Below are 27,198 nucleotides of genomic sequence, written 5' to 3' on the forward strand. Positions count from 1 at the left end.
AACATTGTCAATTTACTTTAAATTAAAGCTGTCAAATAATTTTTAAATATTTTTTTATGTTTCGTAGAGTACATTTTTTAAATTTAAGTTTTTGTTATTGTGTGCGTTTTTGCAATCCCATCAGCCAAGTGGCGGTTCTTTGCGGCCATATTGCAGTCGTTGATTCGCGCTGTACGCCTGTTGTGAGTATCGCAAGAATCCTCTCGAACTTGATGTTAGCCCTCATTTAAGCTATTTGCGATCCCTCCGTACAAGTCTCGTGGACTCCTTTCCACATGTATTATCAGGAAGTATACGTGGTAAGCAATGTGTCGATATCGGCTTATTACAACGAAAAAAAAAAAAAATGCCGATACCGGAGGTGATTGTTTGAGACTGGGCTGTCTCTGGCTTCTTTTTTTTTTCTTTTAACGTATCGTGTTAGGCTTGCTCGTTGTAAAATAGAATATTTGTGTTCTCAACGTTGACTTGCGTTCTTCGCGCAGATAGAACCAGTCGCACAAAGAAGTGCAATGGCTGACAACGACTTACTGGACTACGAGGACGAGGACGATCAGGACCAGACTGCGGGGGATGTCATCCCCGAAGTAAAGAAGCCTACTGGAGGCTATGTGTCAATTCACAGTTCAGGATTTCGAGATTTTCTTCTCAAGCCCGAACTGCTTCGCGCCATTGTGGACTGTGGATTCGAACACCCTTCCGAAGGTAACTTTCTTCTGCTTTAAGTGGTCTGCTTAAACCTTCAAAACGCTGTAGAACGGTCTTTTTCCGATGCGATGAGGGCACTCGATGACATTGTTCCCGTTCATATTCTCGCAGTGCAACACGAATGCATACCTCAGGCAATCCTTGGCATGGACATCCTTTGTCAGGCAAAGTCTGGCATGGGAAAAACTGCAGTGTTCGTCTTGGCTACTTTGCAACAACTCGACCCGATTGAAGGCCAGGTAAGAACGATCGTGTGAACGCGATCGCGCGCTGTGGCGATCGCGCTTTCCACTATAAACAAGACGAAGTTCAGCCATTCGGCAGCAACACCCGACATACAGCCGGCCTCTCAGTGTAACGATCGCGGTTGTGCGATCGTGTGAACGCGATCGCGCGCTGTGGCGATCGCGCTTTCCACTGTAAACAAGACGACGAAGTTCAGCCATTCGGCAGCAACACCCGACATACAGCCGGCCTCTCAGTGTAACGATCGCGGTTGTGCGATCGTGTGAACGCGATCGCGCGCTGTGGCGATCGCGCTTTCCACTGTAAACAAGACGACGAAGTTCAGCCATTCGGCAGCAACACCCGACATACAGCCGGCCTCTCAGTGTAACGATCGCGGTTGTGTGCGGTGTTAATTTCTTGTGTACTCATTGACGCCGGGGTTAGGTGTAGACCATTACGGAAGCACGCCATGTTCTGTGTTGTGTGCCGCTTAACGCTACAGTGTATTTCACATGAGTTGCTGTTAACTTGCTTTGTGCCCGTTTTCGTTGCCGGGGCTCTTAAATGTGATAATGCAAATGTGTTTATTGTGTTGTGTGCACACTTGGGTACTGCTAGTGGTTGTGGCATGCTTTTACCTGTTCCTAGATAAGGTCATTTTGAATGCCTTTAGTCGGTAGTGCTGCCGAATGAATCAAGAAGACTCGACTGTCAAATTCTACTTGTCCATTTAGCAAGAGTGGCATGGCACCTGGAACTTTGCAGCAAGGACATGACACCTGTCTGCACACAATGTTAAACATAGGTCTGTTCAGCCTTGCACAACCTGGACTATTCTTAGTGTCCTAGTAGTGCTTATTCCAGTGCATAGTGCATCTGTTTGGTACCTATTGCCTTCAGTGAGCTTGTCTGTTGCGCAGGTGACGTTCATAGTCTGCACTGCTTTCAGAGTGCGAGTTGGCTGGCATTGCTTAACTGGAGGCCTGTTCTTACTGAAGTCGCAGTTACTTTGAGAATACGATATTGGTCAGTTTAGATGATTGCATTGAAAGAAACCACTGGAGCAGTAATATTTTTGCTGTTTAGAAATTTGAAAAATGTTCCAGTGGTTCTCCTTAATGTTAAAAATCGCGGCATCAGGTGTTACATTGCATGATTGGTCTGGTTGCTGCATGTTATCATTTGAGGCAGAAACAGCAGACCGGGCGTGGGCTAGCTGTATGCAAAAATAAGTAAGCTTAAAAGCCTTCAGGAATGGTGCAGTTAGTGTGATGCTCGTTCTTTTTTAATGAATCTTGCATACCCACATGCTTTTTTTTTTTAACAATTGAATGCAGGCTGGGCTGTCACTATGTAAAATGGCCTCCAGACTTTAGGGGAAAGTGGCAGCCTTTGTTGATGTTGGTTTTGCCTGTGCAGGTGTCGGTGTTGGTGATGTGCCACACTCGAGAGCTGGCCTTCCAGATCTCCAAGGAGTACGAGCGGTTCTCCAAGTACCTGCCGTCTGTGCGTGTAGGGGTGTTCTTTGGCGGCATGAACATTACCAATGACGAGAAGGTGCTGAAGAGCAGTTGTCCGCACGTGGTAGTGGGCACACCTGGCAGAGTCCTGGCCCTCGTTCGTTCGCGCAAGCTGCAGCTGAAGCACATCAAGCACTTCGTTCTGGACGAGTGTGACAAGATGCTCGAGCAACTCGGTGTGTACTTCCTACCTTCGCTGAAACAGTGGCCTCGTTGGCATTGCTGATTTGGATTAGGTTGTAAGGAATTTGTTGCAGGTTAGTATGGGTAGCTCTTCGTAGAGCCACATGTTTAATGCAAAAGTAGATGCACCTTTGGGGGTTAGTAAAGAGCGTTCCTTATTTTACGCCGTTACATGCTTGCTAGGCTGTCTCTTGTGCCTCTTTATAGTCCTTTACTGATTGTACGGTGAGTGTGACAAACTGCTAAATGAACGACCGGCATTGTATGACCTCTGCATTGTTGCTCGACCATTTGGCACTGTTGTCCGGAGGAACTGATTCACTTAGAACAGTCTATTTTGATAGTGACCAATAATTGTTAATTTCATTCTAAGACATGGAATTGTACAGCTATAAATGTTCGTACTAAATACAGTAGCTTCGTACCATCATAGTTGATACTAAGATTTGAATTCATTAAAATCCCTGGCTCAATTGCATTGCGAACTACGTGCTAAATTTCGGGTGTTCCAAACATGCCTATCACACTTGACACAAGCAGTTGGGGACAGAAGTGGCCAGTACATGCAAGCACCTACAAAAAAATCGCTGGTGGCACTATATTTTCATATCACTGTGTCCGTATTCCTGCTAGAAGGGATGGGCGTCTAGGAATGTCCCCGGAACATTGTTCTGGTCCATCGACTTTATATGCAAAGCAGTGCTGTGGCAGTAATATGTGGGTTGATATTGCAATGTGTGAGGAATGTAACGCTGGAAGCAGTTTTCAGTTTAACTTAATAATATAGATTTAGCAGCCTAATGAACTTGGTGCTCACAACATGGTCATTGGAGTGAAAACAAAAACAAGGAAATAAAAATCTGAAGGTGAAAATTGAAAATCTGCTCCCAGCGTTGCATATCTTATGCTTCCAGCTGCACAGTGCAAAAAAGAATTGTAACTCTAGCTGCCGAGATATGCCTTGGGCAAACTTCCAACTTGACACAAGACAGTTTTGAGAAAATGGCAAAAAACAATGGGAACAATTATTAATGAAGAAAAACTAAAAATATTTACATTCGGAAAGGGCTGATAAGCACCAGGCATATAATCTGAATGGCTTTTGCCACCATCATGGCGCTTTCTCAGGCCCCGTTGCATGTTCTCGTTCTCTGCATGCGTGTGTGCCGATGCCTTCCTCCTGCACAGGTCCTTCTCCAGCATGCACTTTTCACTCTTGTTGCTTGGATTCAAGCCCAGCTCGCTAAGGATCGTTTTCAATGCTGTCACATTTCCAGCATTGATTTTCATAATGGCTTCGGCTACAGCAGCCTCCACCGCAAACAGTGAGGCATAAGAGTTCTTAGGAGCAAATGCCTATGTCATGGAATGCAGGCTTTCATTATTATTCTGCATTTTGCCACGCAGACATTGCTCCAGCAGCTTCTTGTTTGAGAGGCGCTGATTATGGGAATCAGGGCCTCACAAACATGGGGGGCTGGTTCCAGGGATGCCTTGGTGCTGGCTAGTCCTTGGCCTTTGCCGCATTTTGCTTGCACCAGGAGCTTGGCCCCGTTGGGCAAAAAGTGAGGTTACTCTGATTCATTGGACGTGATGTGATGAAATGTGGCCATCACTGCCCTCTGCATAGAATCTACATCTTTGTGGATCTTTATTGCCCACCCATAATAGGAGCTCATTTTGTTTGAGATCCCAGTTAGCTTGTCCCTTCCACTGAGGCTTTTGGAGCCATGGCCTTTGTTCTTGGCTACTGCATTCCGCAAAAGCAGCACCCATGCATTTCTCCACATGGTTGACGCAGTCCTTTTTGTTTATGGGTATATACCTTCTCTTCTTCCAACTCAGGGTAGCTCCTGCTGTCACAGTCTCAAAGTACGGTAGTGTAACACAGGTTATGGTGCTCGAGGGATCTCTTGAACAGGATCAGGGCGGCCTCCACTTCCATCTCCTGTGTTTTTCCCCATGTCTGTTTTTTTTTTTTTTGGCACACAGGCTGGCTGTCCATGATTCATATGAAGGGCCATCCTCATTTGGGCCTGACTTGCATCCGGCGCAGAAACTGCTCAGCGCGACAGTCAAGAACCAAGCTACTGAACAGTTCAATTACTACCCCGAAGCCTATGTGGGAAGTGTGTCCACGAGTCATCCACGACCAGTCTTAAGAAACGGCAATGTTGTCGGGATTACTCACATTTAGTTCAAAGTAAAATTTGCGAATGGACTGCGCTCACTTACTGGTTAGTTTTTGTGCTGTGCGACTAGCAGCAGCCATCAGCTTGCTTTTCAGTTGGAACTGCCACGATTTTGTGTGCAGACCCCAACGGCTGATATTCATTGCCGAAAAAATGTCATTTAATGCCATATGCCGTTTGGTGGTTGCCAGTGGCCACCATCGCATGCGTGACGAGGGCGTTCAGGGTGAAGGGATTCACTTTTTGCATACCTTCGACGCGCAGCGAACTCCATGTCGACGACGTGTCGTCGCAATCTTCACACACAATGTGCAGCTTGACCGCAAGGCCATATTCACATTCATCTTATTTTCACAGCTCCAGAGTAGGTTCTGTACTTCGCGAACTCGAGCAGAGCGTTCACTGAATTCAAACACAGTCGTGAAAGAAGGCCCGTCATTCAGTGGAACCACGGTGGCGTCACTTCCGATCTGTTGCTGCTGTTGCTGAAAGCTTCTCTACCAAGTCTGCTGCTCTTTTTTTTTTTGCGTTCTGCTTCAGAAGGCTGTAAAAATGTGTCCTGGAGTATGCAGCCGCTTCGGGTGTCTGGTCCATTAGGCCTAGCATGGCAGTACCGGCGGCCCCGTCACTGGGCACGTGAAGCTCATCTTCTTGGGCGTCCTGCGGTGAGGCGGTTTGAAGTTTTTGCTCAACGAACGCTTCACCTTCCCGAACTGATGTCAGGCATACCGACCAGCGATTCATCACATACTGCGCCGGTGTCAACAGAAAACAAAATAGCACTTGGTCTGCCGCGGTGGTGCGCATCTTTTAGACGATGGAGACAAATTCAGCCAATCCACACGTCATGTGCCCTGAGTAATGAATGAGGTTGCGCATCGGATCTTCGTTTTGGCGCTTTTTTTTTTTCTGGAACCAATGAGCAGACTGAGACATCTTTTCAGCACCTCGTAAACTTCTAAAAACTGCCACTTGCGGAAAGGCTCTAAAACTCACGTTTCTTGTGTTGTCGCTTTTATTGATAAATAGACTCCACTTGTGGTCTGTTTTGTTTTGGACAAACCTAGTAGGCGCATAAATGAGTCTTAGAGTATGCGCATTCCTTGGATGCAGCTGGAGGGGTGCATCCGCCAGCCCACTGTCATAGTTGCAAGGGATGCTACGTGAAGTTCAGCGACACCAAGATTATCAAAGAAAGGGGAGATTTGAAAAAAAAAAATTAAGGCAGTTTGCATCCTGTGCTTGCAGCTGGGTGAATTTCGATGTGACAGTTTTGTTTTGTTTTTTCATCCCTTCTATGTGCAGGTTGCTGTGGTTTTTTTTTTTTTGCTTGGTATTTCATCTTGTTTTCAACCTTTGTTTTGTTTCTGTAAATGTTCAGTTGCTAGTACCACTTTATGTTCACTGTTTTCTGTAGTTATTCTTTCCTATTATCACCATAATCTGATGTCATTCATATTCCAAATTGCTTTGCCTGTGATGATGATGCTTAGTTGGGCATGTTCACGTCTTGACATTGATTCATTGCACTCCAGTGTGGTTAGAATGGCATGTGGCTAGTGAGACTTTTCCGACACGTTTCCTTCTTTTGTCAGCATGTTTCATTTGTATGGAGTTCCCTTGCTCTGGTAGCTGCATGACTACTTGTTGTTCAGACCTGTGTGCATGCATGAGGAGGTAACTGCTAAGTGCTGCCCTGCGTATTCCTTGTAGGCAGCCTGCAGTGTGAATGCAATCGCAAACAATTGTGATGAGCAGCTGTGCAGCAATATTTTTTTTTTGAGCGTATCCTGTCATGGCACTTGAGCTTCCTTGAGGTGGCCTGAGCATGTTTGCCCCTATCTGTTCATTTCAGTCAACCATTTATCACTGGTTTGATAGCCACTTCCTGTTGTTTTGTGACAAACATGGGTCACCTAGCTGAATAGTGCAATCTTGGATTAATTTTCATGTTGACAAGTCAACATCCTCGAGGTTGGCTTTTTTTTTTTTTCAATCTTTCTTACTGGGCTCTCCATTTTCAGCATTCAAGTGTGTCCCATTCCATTACATCTGCCATGTGTAGCTACCTTTTTTTTTTTATGAAATTGCTCAAGGCTGTGCCTGATCAAAATAAAACAAGCAACAGCAGCTTCCAATGCCAGGTGCCAGGAGATGCAGCTGACAAGGGCATGGCTAGGCACTTATTCAATCCGTATATAATGAAAAAGTTGACGAGGGGGGACTCCCATTTCCATTTCACTCGATGTTACTGCAGTGACACGGCAGTGCATATTTGTTTACCCAGTGTGACTGTCGTAACTACTCAGCGCAGTAAAAGCTCGCTAATTTGAACTGATGCTCGGGTCCTGGCTTAGCCCTGTGTATTTCAGTTTAGGAAAACATGTGACTTCAATATAATTGAGTCAGCATGCTGTCAGCAGACTCCACAGGGCTCACCGGCCGAGAGTGATGAGTCAGACTGCTGCGACGAGCCTGTGCCACCGCCAAGTACGTGTAGTGCATGTGAAGTAGAGTCAGCCGCTCGATGTTGCGCCGGAGCTCTTGAGCAAGCTGCAAATGATGCTGAAGGAGTCTCGGCAGAAGAAGCGCAAGCACATGGACATCACTGATTACCTCTAATTTTTACCACCCTTCCCCGTAAATAAACATGTTTTGGAGCATAAATAGCATCCTATGTTCCAGCACTAAAGCTTGCTGCTCACGCGAATGCATTGCAGTACTTGTTTCTGGCACTTAACTGGCCGATCAATTTATACCAATTTACCATTAGGACAACATTCTCAATCGTCTGCCACAAACATGTAGTAGCGCCTAGGTCGCGGTAACTAGTCTAGATGTGACTGCTTCGGATTCTGCCGCGCTGTGGGGCGCAATGATCGCTCATACCAGCACCCATTCGATAATCTGAACTTCGCTTAATTCAAACTATTTTCCAGTCCCCTTCGAGTTCGAATTAACGAGCTTTTACTGTATCCAAAAGGGATGCATAGGCAAAGACTAGATGTAATGGATGCATCGTATCTGTTCTTGCTGCTGCGTAGCACTCTTGGTTAGCCTTCAGAGCACTTTGGCTTTTTACTCCTTCCTCTTGTCGTTATTGCTGTGGCTTGCTTGTTTTTTTTTCTGTGAAATCTTGCTGCGGACCTTGTGCTTTTTCCCAAATTTGACACCTTGCTATTCAGCTCCACTGCATGCTGCCCTTGCTTTTCAAGTTTCTTACGGCACTTTTTTCTTGGTAGCGACCTCCTGTAGCTCTTTCTCCACGGGCCACTTGCACCTGGATTTGGTATTGGTACATTGCAGGCATTGTGTTAGCTACCGTATTTACTCGCGTAATCCTCGCACTTTTTTTCCCTGAAAATCAACGCGAAGTTTGGGGGTGCGATAATTATGCGGGGAAAATTTTCAAGCAAATGTTTCGGAGTGTTAAATGCAAAGATGAATGGGTGCAAGATCAGGATTGTCAGGTCTGCAATTGTAAATATAACGAAAACATTACTTTCAAGCGTAACTTACCTTCATTATGAAAGTACAGGGTGAACGTAAGCTCAAGCTGCTAAAGCGCTTTATTTGCCGCGTGCAACCTCTCCGTCACTACTCGCGTTGCGTACGTCCTGCAGGCAATTCTACTCTTCATCAGAGTCCGTGTCGACACTGGAGTCGATGGTTTCTTCATCTTCCGATGCTTCTTCGTCGTCCCACACCAGGTGGTCCTCGGTTGCATCCAGGGCGGTCGAAATTCCTGTTTTCTTGAAGCTTCTGGCCACCATGTTTACATCAATCATCCCCCATGCCTCTGATACCCAGCTGCACAGCAGCTCCATGGACGGTCTTTTGATCTTGCCGCCCGGCGTAAGAGCATGTTCACCTTCGGCCATCCATTCTGCGTACAGCCTCCGGACGTTATCTTTAAATGGCTTGTTCAAAGATACGTCAAGAGGCTCTAGCATTGATGTGAGGCCGCTGGGTATAACAGCCAGGTCCGTGCGCAGTTCCTTGAACTTCGCCCGAACCGACTCTTGAAGATGGCCCCGAAAGCTATCAAGCACGAGGAGCGACGGAAAAAGAAGCACTCCTGGTCGCCGCCCCCACACAGTCTTCACCCAGTCCACCATAAGGTCCGCGGTCATCCACCCCTTTTCTTGGACGCGCACGTGTATACCAGGAGGGAGCTTTCCTTTCGGGAGGGTCTTCTGCTTGAAAATGACGTACGGTGGTAGCTTCCGCCGTCACGCGTAGCATGGCAGTGCACCTCTGTTTTTCGGCACCTGTAGTCCTGACGTGCACAGTCCGAGCGCCTGTCTGTTCGACTGTCCTGCTGCTGGGCATATCGAAATTCAGCGGAGTTTGGTCCGCGTTCCCTGTCTGGAAGAGCAAGAAGTTTTTCTCCTGCCGGATCCTGATAACGAATCGATGGAAGTCCACTATTTTCTCTTCATAGGCTGCAGGCAGGCACTGGCAAAGCGTCGTACGCCTCCTGAGCGAGAGTCCATTGCATCGTGTGGCCCACCCGTTACTAGCGCAGAAGTCTTGCACAGGGATGCCCTCCTTTCTTGCGATTACGAGCGCCTGGTTCCGTATCAAATCAATCGACACAGCACACCCATCCGCTCGTCGAGTTTTGATATATTCCAGTAAAGAGGATTCGACGGCAGGAAATTTCCCAGTCTTCGGTCCACGGAAGGCCCGGCGCGTCTTACCAGTCGTCTTGAATTCGTCGTGCTGCCGTCTCCAATACCGGACGCAAAACTCGTTGACACCGAAGTGTCTGCTGGCGGCGCGGTTGCCATGTACCAACGCATACTCAATAGCTTTTAGCTTAAAAGCAGCTGTGTAGCTTGCGTAGCGTCCCATGGCGAAGCGGCACAAAGAGCATGGTGCAACACGCAAACGATGCCTACGAGGCACCAGAGACCTGGAGACACCTTCGCGAAATGGCGTAGTGGTGGTGAGTGGATGAGCGGTAGCGGCAGTGGCAGCGGATGATAGCACAGTACCGCCGCCTAGTAGCACGCGCGCCCAACCATGGCAGTTAGTTGTGGCCGCGGTCAATAGATGGCGATCGCTACGACAAGCAGACGGCTCGCGGCAGTAATTTTGGGGGTGCGATGATTATGCGGGGGAAAAAAATTTTCCCAATTTTTGATAGCCAATGTGGGGGGTGCGGGCATTACGCGAGTGCGAGCATTATGCGAGTAAATACAGTATTTGTTGCAGGGTGTCTGTGGTTGACAAATTTTGACACTGCATTCTCTTAGTTGAAACTGTTGGCATTTTGTGTGATGGAAGGAAAATTATTCACATTTCAAGCTGGCACTTGTCAAGGTGTAGCCAAAAAGCTTGATGCATGCATGCAGTTTTTTGTTTGTTTTTTTTTTTTTCATTTAAAATAACCTCCTGCAACAGTGGCTGCGTTCCAATACTCTAGACGTCTAGTACGCTGCCTACATGTCCATGTATTGGAACTTGTCTACTGCTCACGCCGCCTCGCGGCGTAACAATGTAACTAAATCTTATGAACAGTTGTACTACAATTTTTCTCAAACTGAGCAATAACGATCATTAATAACGGTTTTCAGCAAGTTTTCGCATTTTTCTGCAATGACTGCGCGTAAACCGAACCGATGGATGTGCCTATCGGTCAGTCTACTTGTAACAGACGGGGCCGCTCTCCGAAGACGAGGCTAGATATGCGATTATTCTTTTATTATTGATGCTAAACTGTACATCCTCCTCGAACGTGCTCGTCCAGACGGTCCTGTAAGCATAAGAAAGAATACGAAAGACTGTAATCAGTATGCGCGAAATGCGATACGGCTAATATACACTGCAACAGGAAAACACATGCGTGCCATTAAACCTGTCTGCCGTACGTGGTACTCTGAGACGGCGAGAAACCTAAAGACAGCAGCGAGCTTTAATCCTGCAAAGACAAAAATCAATTCGCAACATGCCGGTGTGTTTGTTCTGGGAGAGTAGAGATAAAAAAGAATGTACGTGAAAGAGTTGATGCAACTAATACAGCAACAGAAGAACACATTTGTTAACCGTCACGCCAGCTATCTTAACGCCCGTCGAGGAACCCAGCGACGAGTATTAATCTCTAAAATAAAGGTGCTAATTAAGATCCGGCATCTGACGATGCCGGATCACGTAAACAGACCTACAGCGTCCGCTGCTGTAGCAAAGCTCTCAACTGCACGATTTTCTCCTGCGTGATTCACTGCTAGGAATCGCACGTCCACGAAGATTATGGCGTACCAAATAACATAATGGAATGACTCACATTTTTCCTTTCCTATACTTTGTGTGCAGTCCGACGCCCGCAAGAGCACGACTCGCTCATCCGCGTACATCAGCCCCGCCATCTTTAGACAGCAAGTTAGCCTGCATCGATGTGAACTTCGGCGAAGCAGTCTAATAAGACTGCTTCGCCGAGAAATGAAACGCGTCCCAAGATGGCGGCTGTCCGGCTAGACGTCTAAGTAGCCGTCTACTTGGGAGTATTGGAACGCAGCCAGTGCTTTCAAACTAGCAAGGCACACGGTTGCCAGCACTGTGCTGTAATGCGGCCACAACTAGGTGAAAACGTGTTTGTGTCCAAGTTTTAGACCCAGGTGTCTTGCATCTGGCAGTGCCCGAGTGCTTGTGCTGTACACTGGATATGTGTGTGCCGTGGAGGCTACATTTGTGTGTTGGTTACGCGGGCTATTTGAGGCCTGAAAGAGGTCAGGGGGCAAACTGGTTTTCATCCCAGTGTGGAACTAAACACGTGCTTTTGGATAGTGCATTATCTGCGGTTTTCTGAAAGTTTGTGTCGAGTTGCTAACAGCCTGCTCTTTCATTTCCAGACATGCGTCGAGATGTCCAGGAAATCTTTCGCAGCACCCCTCATGAAAAGCAGGTCATGATGTTCAGCGCGACGCTGAGCAAGGATATCAGACCTGTTTGCCTCAAGTTTATGCAAGACGTAATTACCCCCTCCACACACCATTCCTCCCCATCCTTCTACAAACACACTGCGGGGTCTTCTGCTGCAAGGCGGTCCTCCTGCAAAGTGGGCCAGCGTCGTCTTGCACATTCGTTAGCTTGTGAGGCAGAGCACGTCCGAGGTTGCCGTGGTTAGCAAGGTTGCGCGAAAAGAGCCAGGCGTGATCGGGTTTAGTCAGATTTTTGCTATTGCTGAGGAAATGCTCAAGTCTTGTGAACCGTCAAGCTAGAAACCAGTACCTATACGAGGGCAACTTGCCGGAGGGCCAGGCTAAACATTTGTTACGGTCGTGATTGGGAAAGCGAAAGAGGTGCAAGCATTGCGTTCGTCACTTGGCCGTGTCATCAGCTTGGAGCCATCGTGTCCCCATGTGTCCCTGTTGCCGCTCAACCCTGCAAGCGCTGCCTGTCTTCCACGGGTGTCGCCACTCAGGATAGCTAGCATGTCCGTCCTTGGAGCGTCGTCACAGGGTAGGTCCCTCCATCCCCTTCCTCGCCGCCATCACGAAATCTCCGCTTGTCGCAAATGTGTCCGGGAAGTGCTAGGATAGTGCAAGGCCTTCGCTAGGCATGGCATCGTTGTGCACATGTGGACTGTCAACCGCTGCGCATGTGTCCCCAAGTGCCGTGCGTCGGGACATTTTGATCATGAAGACATCGTGGCATCTCAACGGCGGAAAGCTTGCGTGTCTGAGGCCTCCTGGCTGTGCTGCCATCTCCGTGCTCTGGAGCTGCGCTGGTGGCTGGCTGTGGCGTGGCTGCACCCTCCCGGACTGCACTGGAGGACTCGTGTTCTGGGTGGATGGTACCCCAGGAGGGCATTAAGCAGTTGGGAATGGGCAGCTTTGATTTTGTGCTTTTTTTTTTGGTGTTGGTTCATTTTAAGAGTTTGCGTAAACTATTGCACGCATCACATTTTTAGTTACTGTTGACAGCATTGAGCTTTGCAAAGGCTTAGCTAGCATTGCATAGCACAGCTTCTAGGCTTGCTTTAGCATCTCCTTGAAAAGCCTAAAAGTCTCAGTAATTGTAGCTTTTGTTCGGTGCAGAGAAGTGCATGCTAGTTTAAAATTTACAGCTCAGGTGATCATTAACATTCATTTTCAAAATGCAGGAGCGAGCATCTCATTCACCAGTGTTAATAATGGTACTTTTCACTCCATGGGTGCAACCTTCAAAGTGGGGTTATTAATCGTAAGTTATTGCTGAAGCTTGTTTCCCACGTGCATTTTGCCTCCTGGGTTCCAGTGGTGCATGAGAAGCAGCTTCCGCAAGAACTTCTGGATTTTTTTTCTTTATATTTTGTTTCCTGTGCAGCCCATGGAGGTGTATGTGGACGATGAAGCCAAGCTGACCCTGCATGGCCTGCAGCAGTACTACGTGAAGCTAAAGGACAATGAAAAGAACCGCAAGCTGTTCGAACTGCTTGACCTTCTTGAGTTCAACCAAGTGGTCATCTTTGTCAAGACAGTGCAGCGCTGCATGGCCCTTGCCCAACTCTTGGTAGAGCAAAACTTCCCTGCCATTGCCATTCACCGAGCCATGACTCAGGAAGAGAGGTTGGTGTGGCACATTAGATGTTTGCTGCCTTGCACCAAAGTTGCACGAGCACTTTGATGGCAGGTGAACTGAGCAACTCTGTCCATTATAGAGCTTCTTTTGGGCAGCTGCTATTTCTAAGTCAATAGTAAATCAGTTCAACTAGTACAGAATTTAGAATTTTGGCTGCATGTGCTTATGAACATGGGGAACTTGCAGCTATGATACTGAGGATAAAATTAGAGCAGTGTACAGTTGAACCTCTATGTAACGAATTCCTGGATTTTACGAAATTTTTCAATTCCCCAACACATCCCCCATTGAAGCCCATGTGTAGGCGTCCTTCATGTAACGAAGTCATTGCGGCAGTTGACCTTGATCTAACAAATTCGCGGCTCTGATCATCGAGCTGTATCTTGTAATGTTTTGCCCGAAATTTGATTGAGCAGTGCGCAACTTTAATGAATATTGCTTAAGTTTTTATATTAAAAGGTAAAGTAGACCGCGAGCAGAACACTTGCAGTCGCAGCAAACAAGCAGACCTTGGTGATGATGTTGAGCGCCGCTCCGTGGCAAGCGTAGCAACTTGTAAGCTTTCATTTTGTAGCTTGACACTAGGTGGCACTACTATGACAAATCCTTCATGGTGTTGCGGCGCATTTACGGTAAGCCGCCTTCATCAGCGTGTTGACGTGTGTGTGCTGGTGTGTGTTTACGGTGTTGGTTCGTTGCGATGAGTTCCGCTGTGAGGAAACGCAAAGTTTTGTTGCTTGAAGATAAGCTCTCTATTTTGAATGCGGTTACCGCCGGCGAAAAAAAGAAGGATGTCGCTGCCCGTTTCAATATACCAGCCAGCTCCCTGTCAACCATTCTTGCTGCAGAACAAAGCATCCGCAGTGCGATGGAGTCGGGCACAAGTGCCCAGAAGAAAAGACTGAAGACGTCGACGTATGCTGATGTGGACAATGCCATGTTTGCATGGTTTTTGGACAGACGAGCACAAAACGTGCCCATAAGTGGCGCGGTTTTACAGCAGAAAGCCATAGATTTTGCTTGCATCCTGGGCCACGACAACATCAAAGCGAGTAACGGCTGGCTACAAGGATTTAAAAGCCAGCACGGTGTCGGAAAAGTGGTGCCTGGCGAGTCTGCTTCCGCAGACAGCGATGTTGCTGCCTCGTGGGTGGCCGAGAAGCTTCCCGGCATTTTCAGCCGCTATGAAGCTGCCGACATTTATAATGCTGATGAGACGGCCCTGTTTTATCAAATGTTACCGAGCTGCACATTGTCACTAAAAGGAGAAGACTGCCGCGGTGGAAAGCAAAGTAAATTCCGCGTGACGGTTTTGCTTTGCGCCAACACTGATGGCAACGACAAGCGAATCCCATTGGTTATTGGCCGCAATGCCCGGCCCAGATGTTTTAAGGGAGGGCACCCTTCTTAGAACTTTTTTCCTTATTTATGGGTGGATCTGGTTGAAACTTGCACCATATGTATATTTTTGCATGCTGATTTCAAATATCTGATTAGTTTTCTTATACATGAAATAGTTTTAAAAATTTCACCTAATTCATGTTGTTCGTTTGGAGGTGAGCTAATTACTAAACACTATGGCATGATAATAGACCTGCCAGAGTGATCTATAAGGATCATAGAGTGCAACAAGACAAGAATTGCAGTGCTAGAAGAATTTCAACTAAAGTTACACCTAGTCAAGCTTTTGTGACAAAAATCCCAAGTTGGCACCCAAGATTGATAATTAATTTTGCAAATGTTGCCGTGTAATAACTGAACATATTTTAGTATTAATGCACTGTCCAAGTGTTTTTTTTTTTTTCCTAACAGAACAAGAATGAGAGCTATAGCACGAATAGTTTAAGAGATATCGCTCCTCCAAAATTGCAGTTTTGAGAAAACGAGAAAAAGCATCTCACAGTATGTACATGTAAATTATGTCAACATGATCAGAAACTAGTGGAAAGTGAACTAAAGCAAAAATTAATGGCTTATGCCAATTTCAGCCTAAGTTATGCAATAGGAAACTTTTGAAAGGAAAGGTCCATTTGGGTACCCAAGACAGATAACCTTCTCAGTAAATTTTTTCTTGTGGTCATTGCATTTACCTTGGTGTTATGTGACTCACAAGGTTCCCTTTCTAGCAAAAAAAAAAATTATAGCAAGAACAGGACCGGAGATATTAATCTTTCAAAAATGCAACACCACGAAAATTGGGGGATTGTGAGAAGCACTCAAGCCTCACATTAATCAGGAAAGAAAACCCCAAAGACCTTCGCATGCTTTCAAAATGCACCAGGAGCATAGTCAGGGTGCATGCTGTCACGGTGCTTCTTTTTTTTCCGCTTTAGCAAAGCCAAGCGAAGCCGCCCGCTTCGCAGAACGCGTGTTACGGCCCAAGTCCTTTTCTTCAGCTCTCCTGGAGACAGTTGCTGGCACGTTCGCGTTGCATTCTTGCAGAATTGCTGTTGCTGTATGCTTGCAGCCGCATTGAAGCGCAGCACAGCTTCTGCTGTGGCTGCTTCCACAGCAAACAGTGACGAATGCCGCTCTTTGTGGATCAAGGTCCAGATGATCGAGTGGAAGCTCTCATTTGAATTCTGGGTCTTCCCCTGAATGCATCTCTGCAGCAGGCTCTTCTCTGATAAGCGACTGACTGCACACGGGCAAAAGAGCTTCAGCCACATCGTTTGGCAGGCTGTACTTACGCTTCGGTTCGGGCTCCTCTTTTGCTTTTGCAGCGTTGTGGCGGCACCAAGACTGCTCACCAGCGGTAGACATAATGTGGTAATATGTTGCCATCACAGCTCGCTGCATGGCATCCACATTACCTACATTTTACCTTAGCACTCGGCCATAATATATAGCCAGCTTGTCAACTAGATCAGCTGTGAGCCTTCCTCTGCCACAGAGACTTTGTTTTCCTGCACCCTTGTGCCTCTGCAAGAGGTTGCGCAAAGCTGCTCCCATACGCTTGTGCACATGATTTATGCAATCCTCCTCGACTACTTCAATGTAGCCATAGATTTTAGCATCTTGAAGGGCATTAAACGTGCGACTGTCCCCATCGCATAACATCGTTGTGTAGCGCATGTTGTGGCGCTGTAGCGACCTCTCAAATAGAGTTTTGCCTGCCTCTACCTCCATTTGGCCAGCCTTGCAGTTGGTGTTCTTTTGGCACTGGTGGCGCGATTTCCAGAGTTCATAGCCGTCAATGTTCGGCTTTGGGCCAGTTTCGCAGCCCAGACAAAAGTTTGACGGCACCACATAATCGAGCACATAACCAGTGAAGAGTTCCACTACGGCACCGACGCCTATATGGGACGAGTGCCCGCGCGTCATCCATGTGCCGTCTTAACACACGGCAATGTTCCCCCTGTGCCCAAAACACAAGTCGTCGTATACCTTCGCCACTGCCTGTGCCATAGCTGCCGTGACTGCTCGAGTAGCAGCAGGTTGCAGTGTGTTTTTCAAGTGCCGTTGAAACGTCTTGTTGTGCATGCCACGCTGCGACAATCCCATGGCCGAAAAGATATCGTTCATTGCTGTCTGGGCGTTACCGGTCAACAGCATTGCTCGACTAGCAAGAATATTGAGCTCGAAAGGATTGCACTTTTTCTCACCGTCAACCCTCCGCGAGTTCCACTTGGCCCCAATCTCGCCACAGTTGTCACATATCACGTTCAGTTTCACGGCGAGGCCATAGCTCTGGTCGCTGGTAATCAACCTCACGCATCCGCGACACGTTTTGCACCGCACGGCATCCAAGAGGACGTGCGCAACACTGAGGTCAATTATTGCATAGGAGGCTGTTCCGTCTGCGTCTGATCCTGCGGACGCCGGCGTAGACTGCTTATGGGCACTCGCTTGAGTTATGTCACTGTTAGTGACAGGTGCGGTGTCAATTCGTACGCGACTACAATCAGCACGAAGAACACCGCCGTTATCCAGCGGAGACAGAGAAGCGTTGCCGCCCGCAACGTGACCGTCACGCAATCCCGTACCACTGGCGCTTGCTTGTTGCACAGTATGCAACAATGTCACGTCATTAACAGGTTGTTTTTTTCCTTTTGCACGCTTTCGCCCGAACTTGTGCACAGAGCGGTACATCTTCGCGCCTCCTGGCATGGTTCTCGCGTTGCAACTAGCGTGGTCGGCAGAAAGACAAAATGGCATCGCCGGGCGTCCGCTTTTCGTGGCTAGCTTGCCTGAACCAACCAGATGACGCCATTTTGATCACGTGCCTAAACCGGCCAATAGTAGCGCGCGCCGCTATTTATTTTTTCCTTCGTTTTTTTGGCGAAGGTGGCATGTACAGGGTTGCTGCTCGAAAGGAAAATAAGCCAAAAGCCCGTGCTTTCGAACGAGACCAAAATGGCCGCGGTAGGGCGCGTAGTTTCGATGTGCTGGGCAATCGAAATTCGGTGTCGTCTGTTCACAATTTAAAGGGCAGTGGGTGTGATACTGCATTTTTAAATCGCTAGAACTTCTTAATTATGTGGGGTATAATGATGAAAATTTTCATACAGATGCAGAATGGTGCGAGGAACGTGAAAATTAAAAGATTGAAAATCTGATTTTTGGGCCGATTTTCGGTGCCAAAGAGCCGTGTCCCCCCTTAAAGGAACAAGGCGGATGCCAGTAAAATATGCAGGCAATTTTTTCCGACCGGCTGAAGGAGCTCGACCAAGATGTCAAGCGACAAGGTCGCAGCATTTGTTTGCTGCTTGACAACTGCTCCGCGCATCATGTGGAAGGCCTACAGCTTTCGAACGTCGAGCTGCAGTATTTGCCACCCAACTGCACTTCTCTGGTACAACCCTTAGATTAGACAAAGGGGTTATTAACAGCTTTAAATGCTTTTACCGCCGTCGATTGATACAAAAGATGCTCCTGGACATCTGCCTTGAACGGCCGACGAAAGTCGATATCTACCAAGCAAGATATCGTGGCAAGAGGTCGGATCTCAAGTGATCGCCAATTGCTTCGCCAAGGCTCAGGTAAATAAGGCCATTCAAGCTACAGTCACTGAAGCCGAACCTTCAAGCCCACTCGAGGTCGCTGAAGCGTGGGATGAACTACGCATGAACAGTGGGGTGCCCGACGGTGTCGAGCTGTGCGACTTCTTGTTCGTGGACAACGGCGCCGTGGCTACGGAAGAGATGACTGATGCGGCACTTGCGGAAGCCGTTAAAGATAGCCTAGAAGGTGACGGTTCATCAGAGCCTGATACGTTTTGTGCAGTGCCCACCGTGAGGGAACTGATGGCCGCGGTGGACGTTCTGCGCCGTTTCGCCGGCTCGCAGGACGATGAAACAGCCCTGGATGGCTTAGTTTCCTTGGAGCGCCGAGTAGTGGCTTCGATCGGGCAAAAACAGCAAGCGAAAATTACGCTGTTTTTCTCTATTAAATAAATTCTTTGAATGGCGGGTTCACTTGAATTGATATGTCGCATTTTTATTTCGTTTTGGCATGATCTTTACCAGTCTTAACCCAAAACTGCATGCAACGAAAACCTGGATATAACGAAAAATTGCGAACTTTTTTCAATTTCGTTATATCCAGGTCCGACTTTATTCACTGCAAAATAAACATTTTGGAGAAGTAACAACCGCTTGCCTATAGGTGCGTGAATGCTGCTGTGGCTTTCCAGAACCGTGGCATTGATTTTGAAAGCGGTTGCTATAACAGTTAGTCGAAGTTCGGCACAACTCACAGATACGGGAAAAAGAGGAAAAGATCGCTCGCTAGCAACCTGAAGAAGAGCGCCATGGTCACCTCGAGCACCACAGTTACTGCAAGCGCCGTGGATACGCCTCCGCCAGCAGATCTGGAGGTGCCGACCAAGCTAGGCCTAACTGTGGTGCCGGTCACGGAAGCCTCATCGGGCAGCGGTCGTGTTCGTCATGATACCCCATTGCTGCAACCTTGTGAGATTGAAGAAAAGGGCAAGAAAGCTCAGAGGAAACTTCAGCAGACAGCATCGGCGGCAGAAACAGAGCAAGGCAGCGTTCTTCAGTGGAATGGTAGACTCCACAACTGCCCCACTCGGCGACAACTTCTCCATCATCGGGTTGCGTTTGGTGAACAAGATGCTGGCGTCAGTGAAGTGCAAAGTATGCAATGGCGACGTGACGACTGAGGCGAGTACGGCCTCGCCGCCAAACTGACCCTGACATGTGCGAACTGTGGCGACCTTTCATCGCGATGGTGTTCGCCGCGTGTGGAGACCGACCGGACAGTGAAGCCCGTTTGTGGTGAACATCCTCGCCGCGCGCGCAATGCAGTCAACGGGGAACCAGCCTGCCGCGTTGAATGACATATTTTCGCTGATGAATATATCCCACCGCGGTCTGCATCCAGAAACTTGGCAGAAATACGTCGAGAAAAGGTTGACGCCCGCGATGGACCGTGCGGCTCAAATTGACTTCCGAATGTGCGCGATCAGTTCGAGAAGTTCACACGGAGTTGAATCTGCAGAAAATCTGCAGCGCCCACTGAAAAAGCGCCATTTTAATCACTCTGGTCAGACAGACTACGTCCCAGGAGGCTATTAGGTGTGTGCTACTGCCAGTTTGTGAATAAATTTGAAGTACTTTGCCATAAACAACACTTTGTTTGTTTTTGCTGTTTTTCTCAAAATGGAAATTTTGGACTCATAGCAAATCCTAAACTAGCATATCTCGGCGTCTATAGCAGATAGAACCACAATTCTTTTTTAGCACATAGCCATATGCATAGACTAGGCAATGTTGGGAGCAGAATTTGTAATTATTGTTCATAAATTTTCTAATTTGCTCTATTTTTTGACTGCAAGTTAGGCACTATTTGTACCTTGAGTTTCAATGTCTTTAAAAACTACTTATGATGGTAAAATTAAAAAACTGTTTCCAATATTTCATCCCTTTCTGTTTTAGAACCTAACGGAGTGCAATTTATGAACTTTTATAGTGTGCTTTTTCTCCTAATTATTATTATTAATGAGAGGGTGTTGATTAAGTGTATCTCAGGAAGTTATCTGCCTATCATGAAACCAATAACATTTTTGGAATCCACGAAAAACTAGTCAAGGGTGTTTAATTTCATTAAATTTAGTGCAGAAACGAATTTTTTTCTTTAAGAGCAGTCTCCCCCCTTAAGGAATCTTCGAAGGCCCTCTGTTTGGTTCTCAGTTGAAACTGCCCGTGTGACTGTGGCACTAGTCAATCATCAAGGTGGATTTTGTTACCGCTTTCTAAATAATACTTGTTTGTGCAGGTTGTCACGTTATCAGCAGTTCAAGGACTTTCAGAAGAGGATCCTTGTAGCCACCAACTTGTTTGGGCGTGGGATGGACATTGAACGAGTGAACATTGTGTTCAACTATGACATGCCTGAGGACTCTGACACCTACCTCCACCGGGTTGGTATTTTGTAGGGGGCCTATGGGACAGTCTTGTTAGACATAATTTGGTGGTTATTTTGTGTTTCAGGTTGCTCGAGCTGGCCGTTTTGGCACAAAAGGACTGGCGGTGACCTTTGTGTCTGACGAGACTGACGCTAAAACCCTGAATGAAGTGCAGGACAGATTTGATGTCAACATCTCGGAGCTGCCTGATGAAATTGACATCTCTTCATACAGTACGTTTGTTCAGTGCTTGTGCACATCTGGAGTGCTACAGTGAACTGGCACTCAAGTCCTGTTTTGTTTTTCTGTTTCAGTTGAAGGCCGCTGAACTGTTTGGCAAAACACTGGGCATGCTGGCGAAGTCACCTCACTCCGATATTTTACAAGTTCAGTCATGTTGACTCAAAAATGAATTGTTCAAGGTGTACTTGTGCTGTCCAATCATTGTCATTTTTTTTTCTTTTCTGAGTAATTCATCACACTGACAATACAATTTGTGAATCAAAGTACTAGTGTGGTGTGAGTTGCTTTTTGTGTGAAATGAGGCCAATGTGGATAACAGTTATTTAATGCATGCATTATCACAAGTTATACATGACATTCAGACTCATTTAGGAGTCCTAGTTTCATTGCACATTCCCTTGGGGTCTTGCTCTCCAACTGGTGCCGATTCAGGCTTGCTCTTGTCCTTGAACTTCCGTGTAGGGCACGCGGTGACTGCACTCTTCGCATCTTCCCGAAGGACTGGTTCTTCCACGTCTTGCTTGTCCATGCCGCTCACTGCGCAGAGGGAATTGAGCGATAAAGGCCTTCTACAGTGTGGTGCGCTGTTAAAGGGAACGCCGTCGCGTGTAGACTTTCCGCGAGGCGCTGCTGCGGAAAGCCGGAAAGAATGCAGAGCTGATTATGGTCCCGAGTTTTCGGCATTCTGTCCCCGTGCATGGATCCCATTTTTCACACCCACAACGCATCGATTACCTCTTCTCGCTGCTGAATTGGTTTTTTTTTTCTATCTGTGGTCACGTTTCGTGCGAAATGAGCAACATTTTCCCCGCAGCGCGTTGAGCGGCATATGAACCAAGTCACTCGCACGTGGATAATCTAGTCCGGGGAAAATGTTGCTCATTTCGCACGAAACGTGACCACAGATAGAAAAAAAAGCCAATTCAGCAGCGAGAAGAGGTAATCGATGCGTTGTGGGTGTGAAAAATGGGATCCATGCACGGGGACAGAATGCCGAAAACAACTCCGGACCATTATCATCAGGTCGGCATTCTTTCCGGCTTTCCGCAGCAGCGCCTCGCGGAAAGTCAACTTAACGCGACCGCATGTTCCCTTTAACAGTGTACCATGGAGTACACTAAGTTCATTACTCGGCTGCGGGAGATAACCGACCAGAGTGGATCTCGATGGCTACAGTACGTTGAGAGTAGTGCGGCTGCAACACGCACGGCAAAAAGTGGATTTACTAACTGTACGGGCAATCTCATTCGCTGTTGATCGTGCGCGAAGTGCAGTCGCGACGAAGCTAGGCTGTCTCCTGCCTGTGCCCGTTAGCATTTCGCAGCTGCTATCGTAGTGGGAGTTTTTGGCCTCCGTTGCGCTTACTAACCGAGCAAGGTCTGCGTATCGGTATCAAAGAACTCTTATCTGCCTTGTCCGAAGTAAGTACGGAGTTCGTCACATCGGATTCTTTTATACGTTTGTTTTGGCGTCATGTGATCTGCCACATGGCGAAGTCTCGACACCGAAGCGATTCCGCTGCTTAAAAAGGACAGTCCGCCTCCGACAAGCAACATCGGCGCCGGCCTGTATCAAGGTAAGCGCAGTCGTGCTAGTGCGGTTAATGTGCTACAACATGCCAGCAGTTAACGGGACCAATCGGACACTGTAGGTGCCCTCAGTTACTTGGAGCAGGAGTAATGTAAATATTGGTTACCGACCTGATGAGAGTAGCCTGAAGCTTTTTGAAGCACCTATTGCAGTTCAATGTTCTGTAGTGCAGTGCCTTTTCGGCATCCGACTGCAGTTACGTTTTGACTGCTAGAATGCCTCTAGACGCAAAGTTTTGCTCTCTGCAAGCTCTCAACAATGGTTGGCTAATTCCCATGCTCCTCTGCCCGAGTTTGCTTTGAGGCGGCCAGTTCGGTTGACTTTGCAGGTATTTAGTGGATTTCACTGTAAACGTTGAACCCGAAGATTTGCTGTCTGCACAAATGGTGCGTTGCAGTTTTCGCTCGCATTTGAACTGCAGTGACTACGCTGTCCTGGCGGCTATGGTCTACCTAAGAAAAATGCCCGTGATGTTAAAGCGTATCGTTCCTCCGCTTCTTCAAGTGAGGCACCAGTCATCAAAAATAACGAGTTCCGTGCCGTATGAAACCCTTGAGAGAAAAAAAGTGGAGACTCCAGCCACAGTGCCTGCTTCAGCAGATGTCGTCATTATTGGTAAGACTGACAGCGATTATTGTATAATTAGTGCCGCGGTAATCTGACCGAGAGCGACAATTCAATGAAAGCGATCGATGTTCATTTAGACTTTCTAAAATAAAAATATATTGGATAGGCTTTTTGTTCTGAAAGGAATAAGGAGCTCACTGAGCAGCGTCGGGTAACCGTGTCCATCCAAGGCCACTGAACTTATGCCTTTCAGTTTGTAATTCTGTAGAACTGCAATATCGCTGATGTGATGTCGCAACTTTCGTCAAGTTTTTCACTGTACCACATGCCTTGTGATCTGGGCTGTGCCTCTTACTGTTGCATCAAAATTTCGCTCAGTTATATTGTGCTCAATAGTTTAAGGTGTTGGAGATCAGCCATTAGTTTTGACATTAAATTGTCATAATATGCAGCGCCCGGCATGCTTTCAGAGGCAGTGATGTTGGTTATTGATTGAGGGTAGCAACTTGAGCTAGTCTGTTCATTTGCAGCTATGGAAAAAGCAGCGCAACAGACGAGGACAAGAACAATTGAAGCGTTGACAGCTGACGCTTCTGTGGTCGTGCATTTCGTCATCCTCGTCTACTGTGCTGCTTTTTCCATTGCAGCAAATGTTGGGTATTGTTTCCCAGATGCATTACGTTTTAAACAGTGAGTAGCACACAGTGTTGATCACAAGGCTGGGATTTCATTCAGTTCTGTTGATGCGAGTCTCATACCTGTGCAATATTTTTTGGTCTGTTGCGTAACTTGGCTTATTATTTCCTTCCTTACAAGGAATTTGTGTGCCAGAAATGAGTGTGGTGCATGTACTGCATTGCCATGCAGATGTGTATTTCAAATTATGTGTTGAGTTAATGTTTGGAGAATCGTGGTCAGAGTTGGAACACCTTGCATACAGCATTACAGAGCCATGTATAATGTTTGTCTGGTACTTAATGTCCATTATAACACTGTTTTTTGCATTAGGTGGTGGTATCATTGGATGTAGCACACTTTACCACCTCACCAAACTGGGCTGCAGCAGTGCTGTGCTGCTTGAGAGGGACCGCTTAACTGCAGGCACAACATGGCACACAGCAGGTGTGTATATTGCTTAAGTTGCATTTTGTTTAATAATTTACCACATTCATTATTGTGTGTCCTCAAATTGCTGTCATGCAAAGTGGGGTGGGGTCCGACATGCCTTAACATATTTATTGCTTTCTGGCATGCTGTTTAGGTTGCGTGTTCAGTGAGACTGTCATACTTGAAATGAATAGGCCCCGTACGTAGCTTAGGTCTGTGCCTTCCATCTGGCGCTCGTACAAAATCCCCTGCAGTCAGGTTTCAAGGTTTCATGTGGGAGCAAATAAGCCTCCACTGCTAATTAGAGCTGCTTTCATGTGTGCATATATTCTTAGTAATATCAGTACCAAAATACCCCGCGGCAGTTGAATTTTGATCAAGGTGAAATTCTAGCGGCCCGTGTACTGTGTGATGTTGGTGCACGTTAAAGAACCCCGGGCGATTGAAATTTCCGGAGCCCTTCACTACGGCGTCCCTTATAGCCTGAGTCACTTTGGGACGTTAAACACCCATCAACCAAACCAAACCAGTACCAAAATACCACTGCTACACAGCTGTCACCAAGTGTTCCTCTAGACTAGTGTTCTACCATGCATCTCAAGCATCAGGGTCACTATTTTTGTGGTTGTTACAGTTTTGGCACACTACCTGGTATTGCCCAAAGCCACGACCCACTGCCTCTGTGTAGTTTTCCCAAGAACGCCTGGCAAAAAGAAAGACATGACAGTAGTCTGATGTAGATGGTTTAAACCAAAATGGAATTTTATGTTGGAAGCACAGTAGTACAAGAGGGCTCGGGAAAAAAAAACAGCACGCATCAGTTTTACTGATGAGTGTTATGCTGTGTGTGCTGCCATAGAAAAAAATAATAGCCATAATGTGAAGACAAAGTTCTGCGGCTCCTGAGTCATGTCAGATTTGGCGTCAATGAGAAAGGGGACACCTATGCTGCACGAACTTGAAAGCAGAATATCAAGAAAGTAAATGTGCCCTATAAAAATTGCATGAAGTTAGTCCAGTGTTCACTGAGAGGTAAATGGTATTTTACATGCAGTAAATAATAAACTGCTTTGGGTGAAGCCCATCTGAAAGCTGTAATGAAACTAGAGAAGCCTACGTGCAAACCGTGCGTAAAAATGGTCACAGTAAACTACATGTTATGGTCGGGCACAAAACTCGGATGAGAAATTTAAGAAAAAAGCACTTTGCACAATTTTATAATGAACACGTGCCTTTCTACCATAGGTTTTTCCTAGGAGAAAATACACTTTTTGATTCTTGTGGTTTTATATCCTTAAAGAAGCAAAAGCTTTTAAACTATGAGATTTTAAAACATTCTATAACACAAAAAAAGATATTTAAACTTGCGTTTGGTGCATGATAGCCTTGGCCCCTTGTGTGTTATAATACCCTGCACAACATATTCATTATAGTGTACGCACATGCATTATCAGTATCTGTTGCCTGTTGTCACAGGCATTTTTAGATCTGTGGGCTCTCCATTTGCTTTGGATGCTATTGTTGAATGCATATCACATGTAGCCATTCAAAATAAAGGCAAACAGTTCTTATATGGATTGTGCATGACCAGAATGGGAATGAGGTGCGTAGAGCTTATTAGCTCTAATTATTTAATTAGTTTGTTGGTCTTATTAACTTAAGGAAAGTGCTGTATTGCTTTGCCTAAAGTAGTTGACTGCGAAAACTTTATCATCTGGTGCATATAAAAACTTGTAATTCAAGTGCCCTTTACTTGTGTAGGGCTCATATGGAGGCTGCGACCAAATGACACTGATATCCAGATCTTAAATCATACTCGGCACTTGCTGATGAATGTTCTGGAAGAGGAGACAGGTGTCCATCCTGGGTTCATCAACAATGGTGGTCTTTTCATTGCCAATTCAAAAGAGCGCCTTGATGAGTACAAAAGGCTCATGACGGTGGGTTACTGCTGTTAACTTTGTTCTGTACTTTGTGGTAATTTGTTGCTCCTCTAATTGTAAAGTCATCGGCATTTGTTAGTTTGGCTGTTTAAAAAGATAAAAATAATGTTGCCCTTTCCACACCACCTATGGTACAACAGGCTTAAAATTGCATAAAGATTTCAATCTGAAGTGGCCCTGCTTCAGGTGGTGACCCTTTTTTTTAATATATTGCGGTGGGCATGACTCACCAGCAAATGCCACCATTGTGTGTGAAATTTCAAAGGATGTATTCATGCCATCTGATTGGAGTGTAACATATTTCTAGCTGAAAATAATAGGTTCTGCTGTTCTTAAGTAGCCAAGGCAGATATTTGTTTAAATTAGAAAGCAAGCTTATTAATATTGGTGGAAAGGGAGTATACTGGATTCCCTTTCTTATCAACTTCTTAATATTATTATTGCTATTTATTGGTGTCAATTGAAAGGAATTGCATTGATTGCTTTTCTCACAGCAAAACAAGAAAGATAGGTGTAAGTATACTCGCACTTCATAGCAAGATGAGGTAACATGTAATTGCAAATGACAAATATTTTTCTTTCTAGAGTAAACTGACGTTTTTCTTGTAAAAAGCTGAGGGGTATGCTACTGCAGGTAGTGTGATGTAATAGCTTCTGTGGTGGGCTATTTAATCCTGAAAAGGAATATTGAAAGGTGAACTTTTGACTTAGATAATTTTTTCTTACTAAAGAATGAGCATGAGAATCTTGTGTTTGTTGTTGTAATGATAGTACGTATATTTATGTCACTGGAAAAAGCGTGTCAAGAATCTGGCCAAAAGTATGTGTCTACACTATTGTGGAATGCACATATGAGGGCTTCATCAGTAGTTTTCAGCTCACGTTGGAAGATATGATGATAGTGAACCTTTTTTGTTTTTCTGTGAGGGCAGCTGTTTCTCACTCAAGTTTCATCCAGCTGTGAGGCTCTGCATACAGCATGA

At 46.3% G+C, this 27,198-nt stretch overlaps 2 protein-coding genes and 1 long non-coding RNA gene across 5 annotated transcripts in view; 2 read left to right on the forward strand and 1 right to left on the reverse strand.

Moving 5' to 3' along the window:
* Positions 1-122: 122 nt before the first annotated feature.
* On the forward strand, positions 123-21,271 carry Hel25E (ATP-dependent RNA helicase 25E). Of its 2 annotated transcripts, none has more exons than XM_077650041.1 (9): positions 123-182; positions 486-705; positions 820-947; positions 2,356-2,632; positions 11,686-11,804; positions 13,142-13,383; positions 20,636-20,780; positions 20,851-20,998; positions 21,080-21,271. In XM_077650041.1, exons 2-9 carry the CDS (start codon positions 513-515, stop codon positions 21,091-21,093), a joined length of 1,266 nt encoding a protein of 421 aa, XP_077506167.1. In that variant the 5' UTR covers positions 123-182; positions 486-512; the 3' UTR covers positions 21,094-21,271. The 2 variants fall into 2 exon arrangements, with proteins under 2 accessions (XP_077506167.1, XP_077506166.1); XM_077650040.1 differs by having other exon boundaries at positions 127-299.
* Positions 21,272-21,317: 46 nt separating this feature from the next.
* On the reverse strand, positions 21,318-22,848 carry LOC144115621 (uncharacterized). Its single transcript, XR_013311475.1, has 2 exons — positions 22,709-22,848; positions 21,318-21,545 (listed from the first exon to the last, which is right to left on the reverse strand). It is a non-coding gene; the product is annotated as an uncharacterized LOC144115621 (long non-coding RNA).
* The window catches only part of LOC144115618 (sarcosine dehydrogenase, mitochondrial-like), a 104,608-nt gene continuing 99,456 nt past the window's right edge, over positions 22,047-27,198 (forward strand). Inside the window, exons 1-4 of one of the 2 annotated variants that reach the window (XM_077650038.1) lie at positions 22,047-22,584; positions 23,020-23,213; positions 24,174-24,287; positions 26,034-26,212. In XM_077650038.1, coding sequence (XP_077506164.1) covers positions 23,042-23,213; positions 24,174-24,287; positions 26,034-26,212 — 465 coding nt within the window. In that variant the 5' untranslated portion in view covers positions 22,047-22,584; positions 23,020-23,041. Of the gene's footprint in view, positions 22,585-22,796; positions 22,927-23,019; positions 23,214-24,173; positions 24,288-26,033; positions 26,213-27,198 lie in introns of those variants that run through there. The other variant, XM_077650039.1, reaches the window with a different exon arrangement.

The sequence above is a fragment of the Amblyomma americanum genome, chromosome 1 (genome assembly GCF_052857255.1).
Source record: "Amblyomma americanum isolate KBUSLIRL-KWMA chromosome 1, ASM5285725v1, whole genome shotgun sequence".
NCBI lineage: Eukaryota > Metazoa > Arthropoda > Arachnida > Ixodida > Ixodidae > Amblyomma > Amblyomma americanum.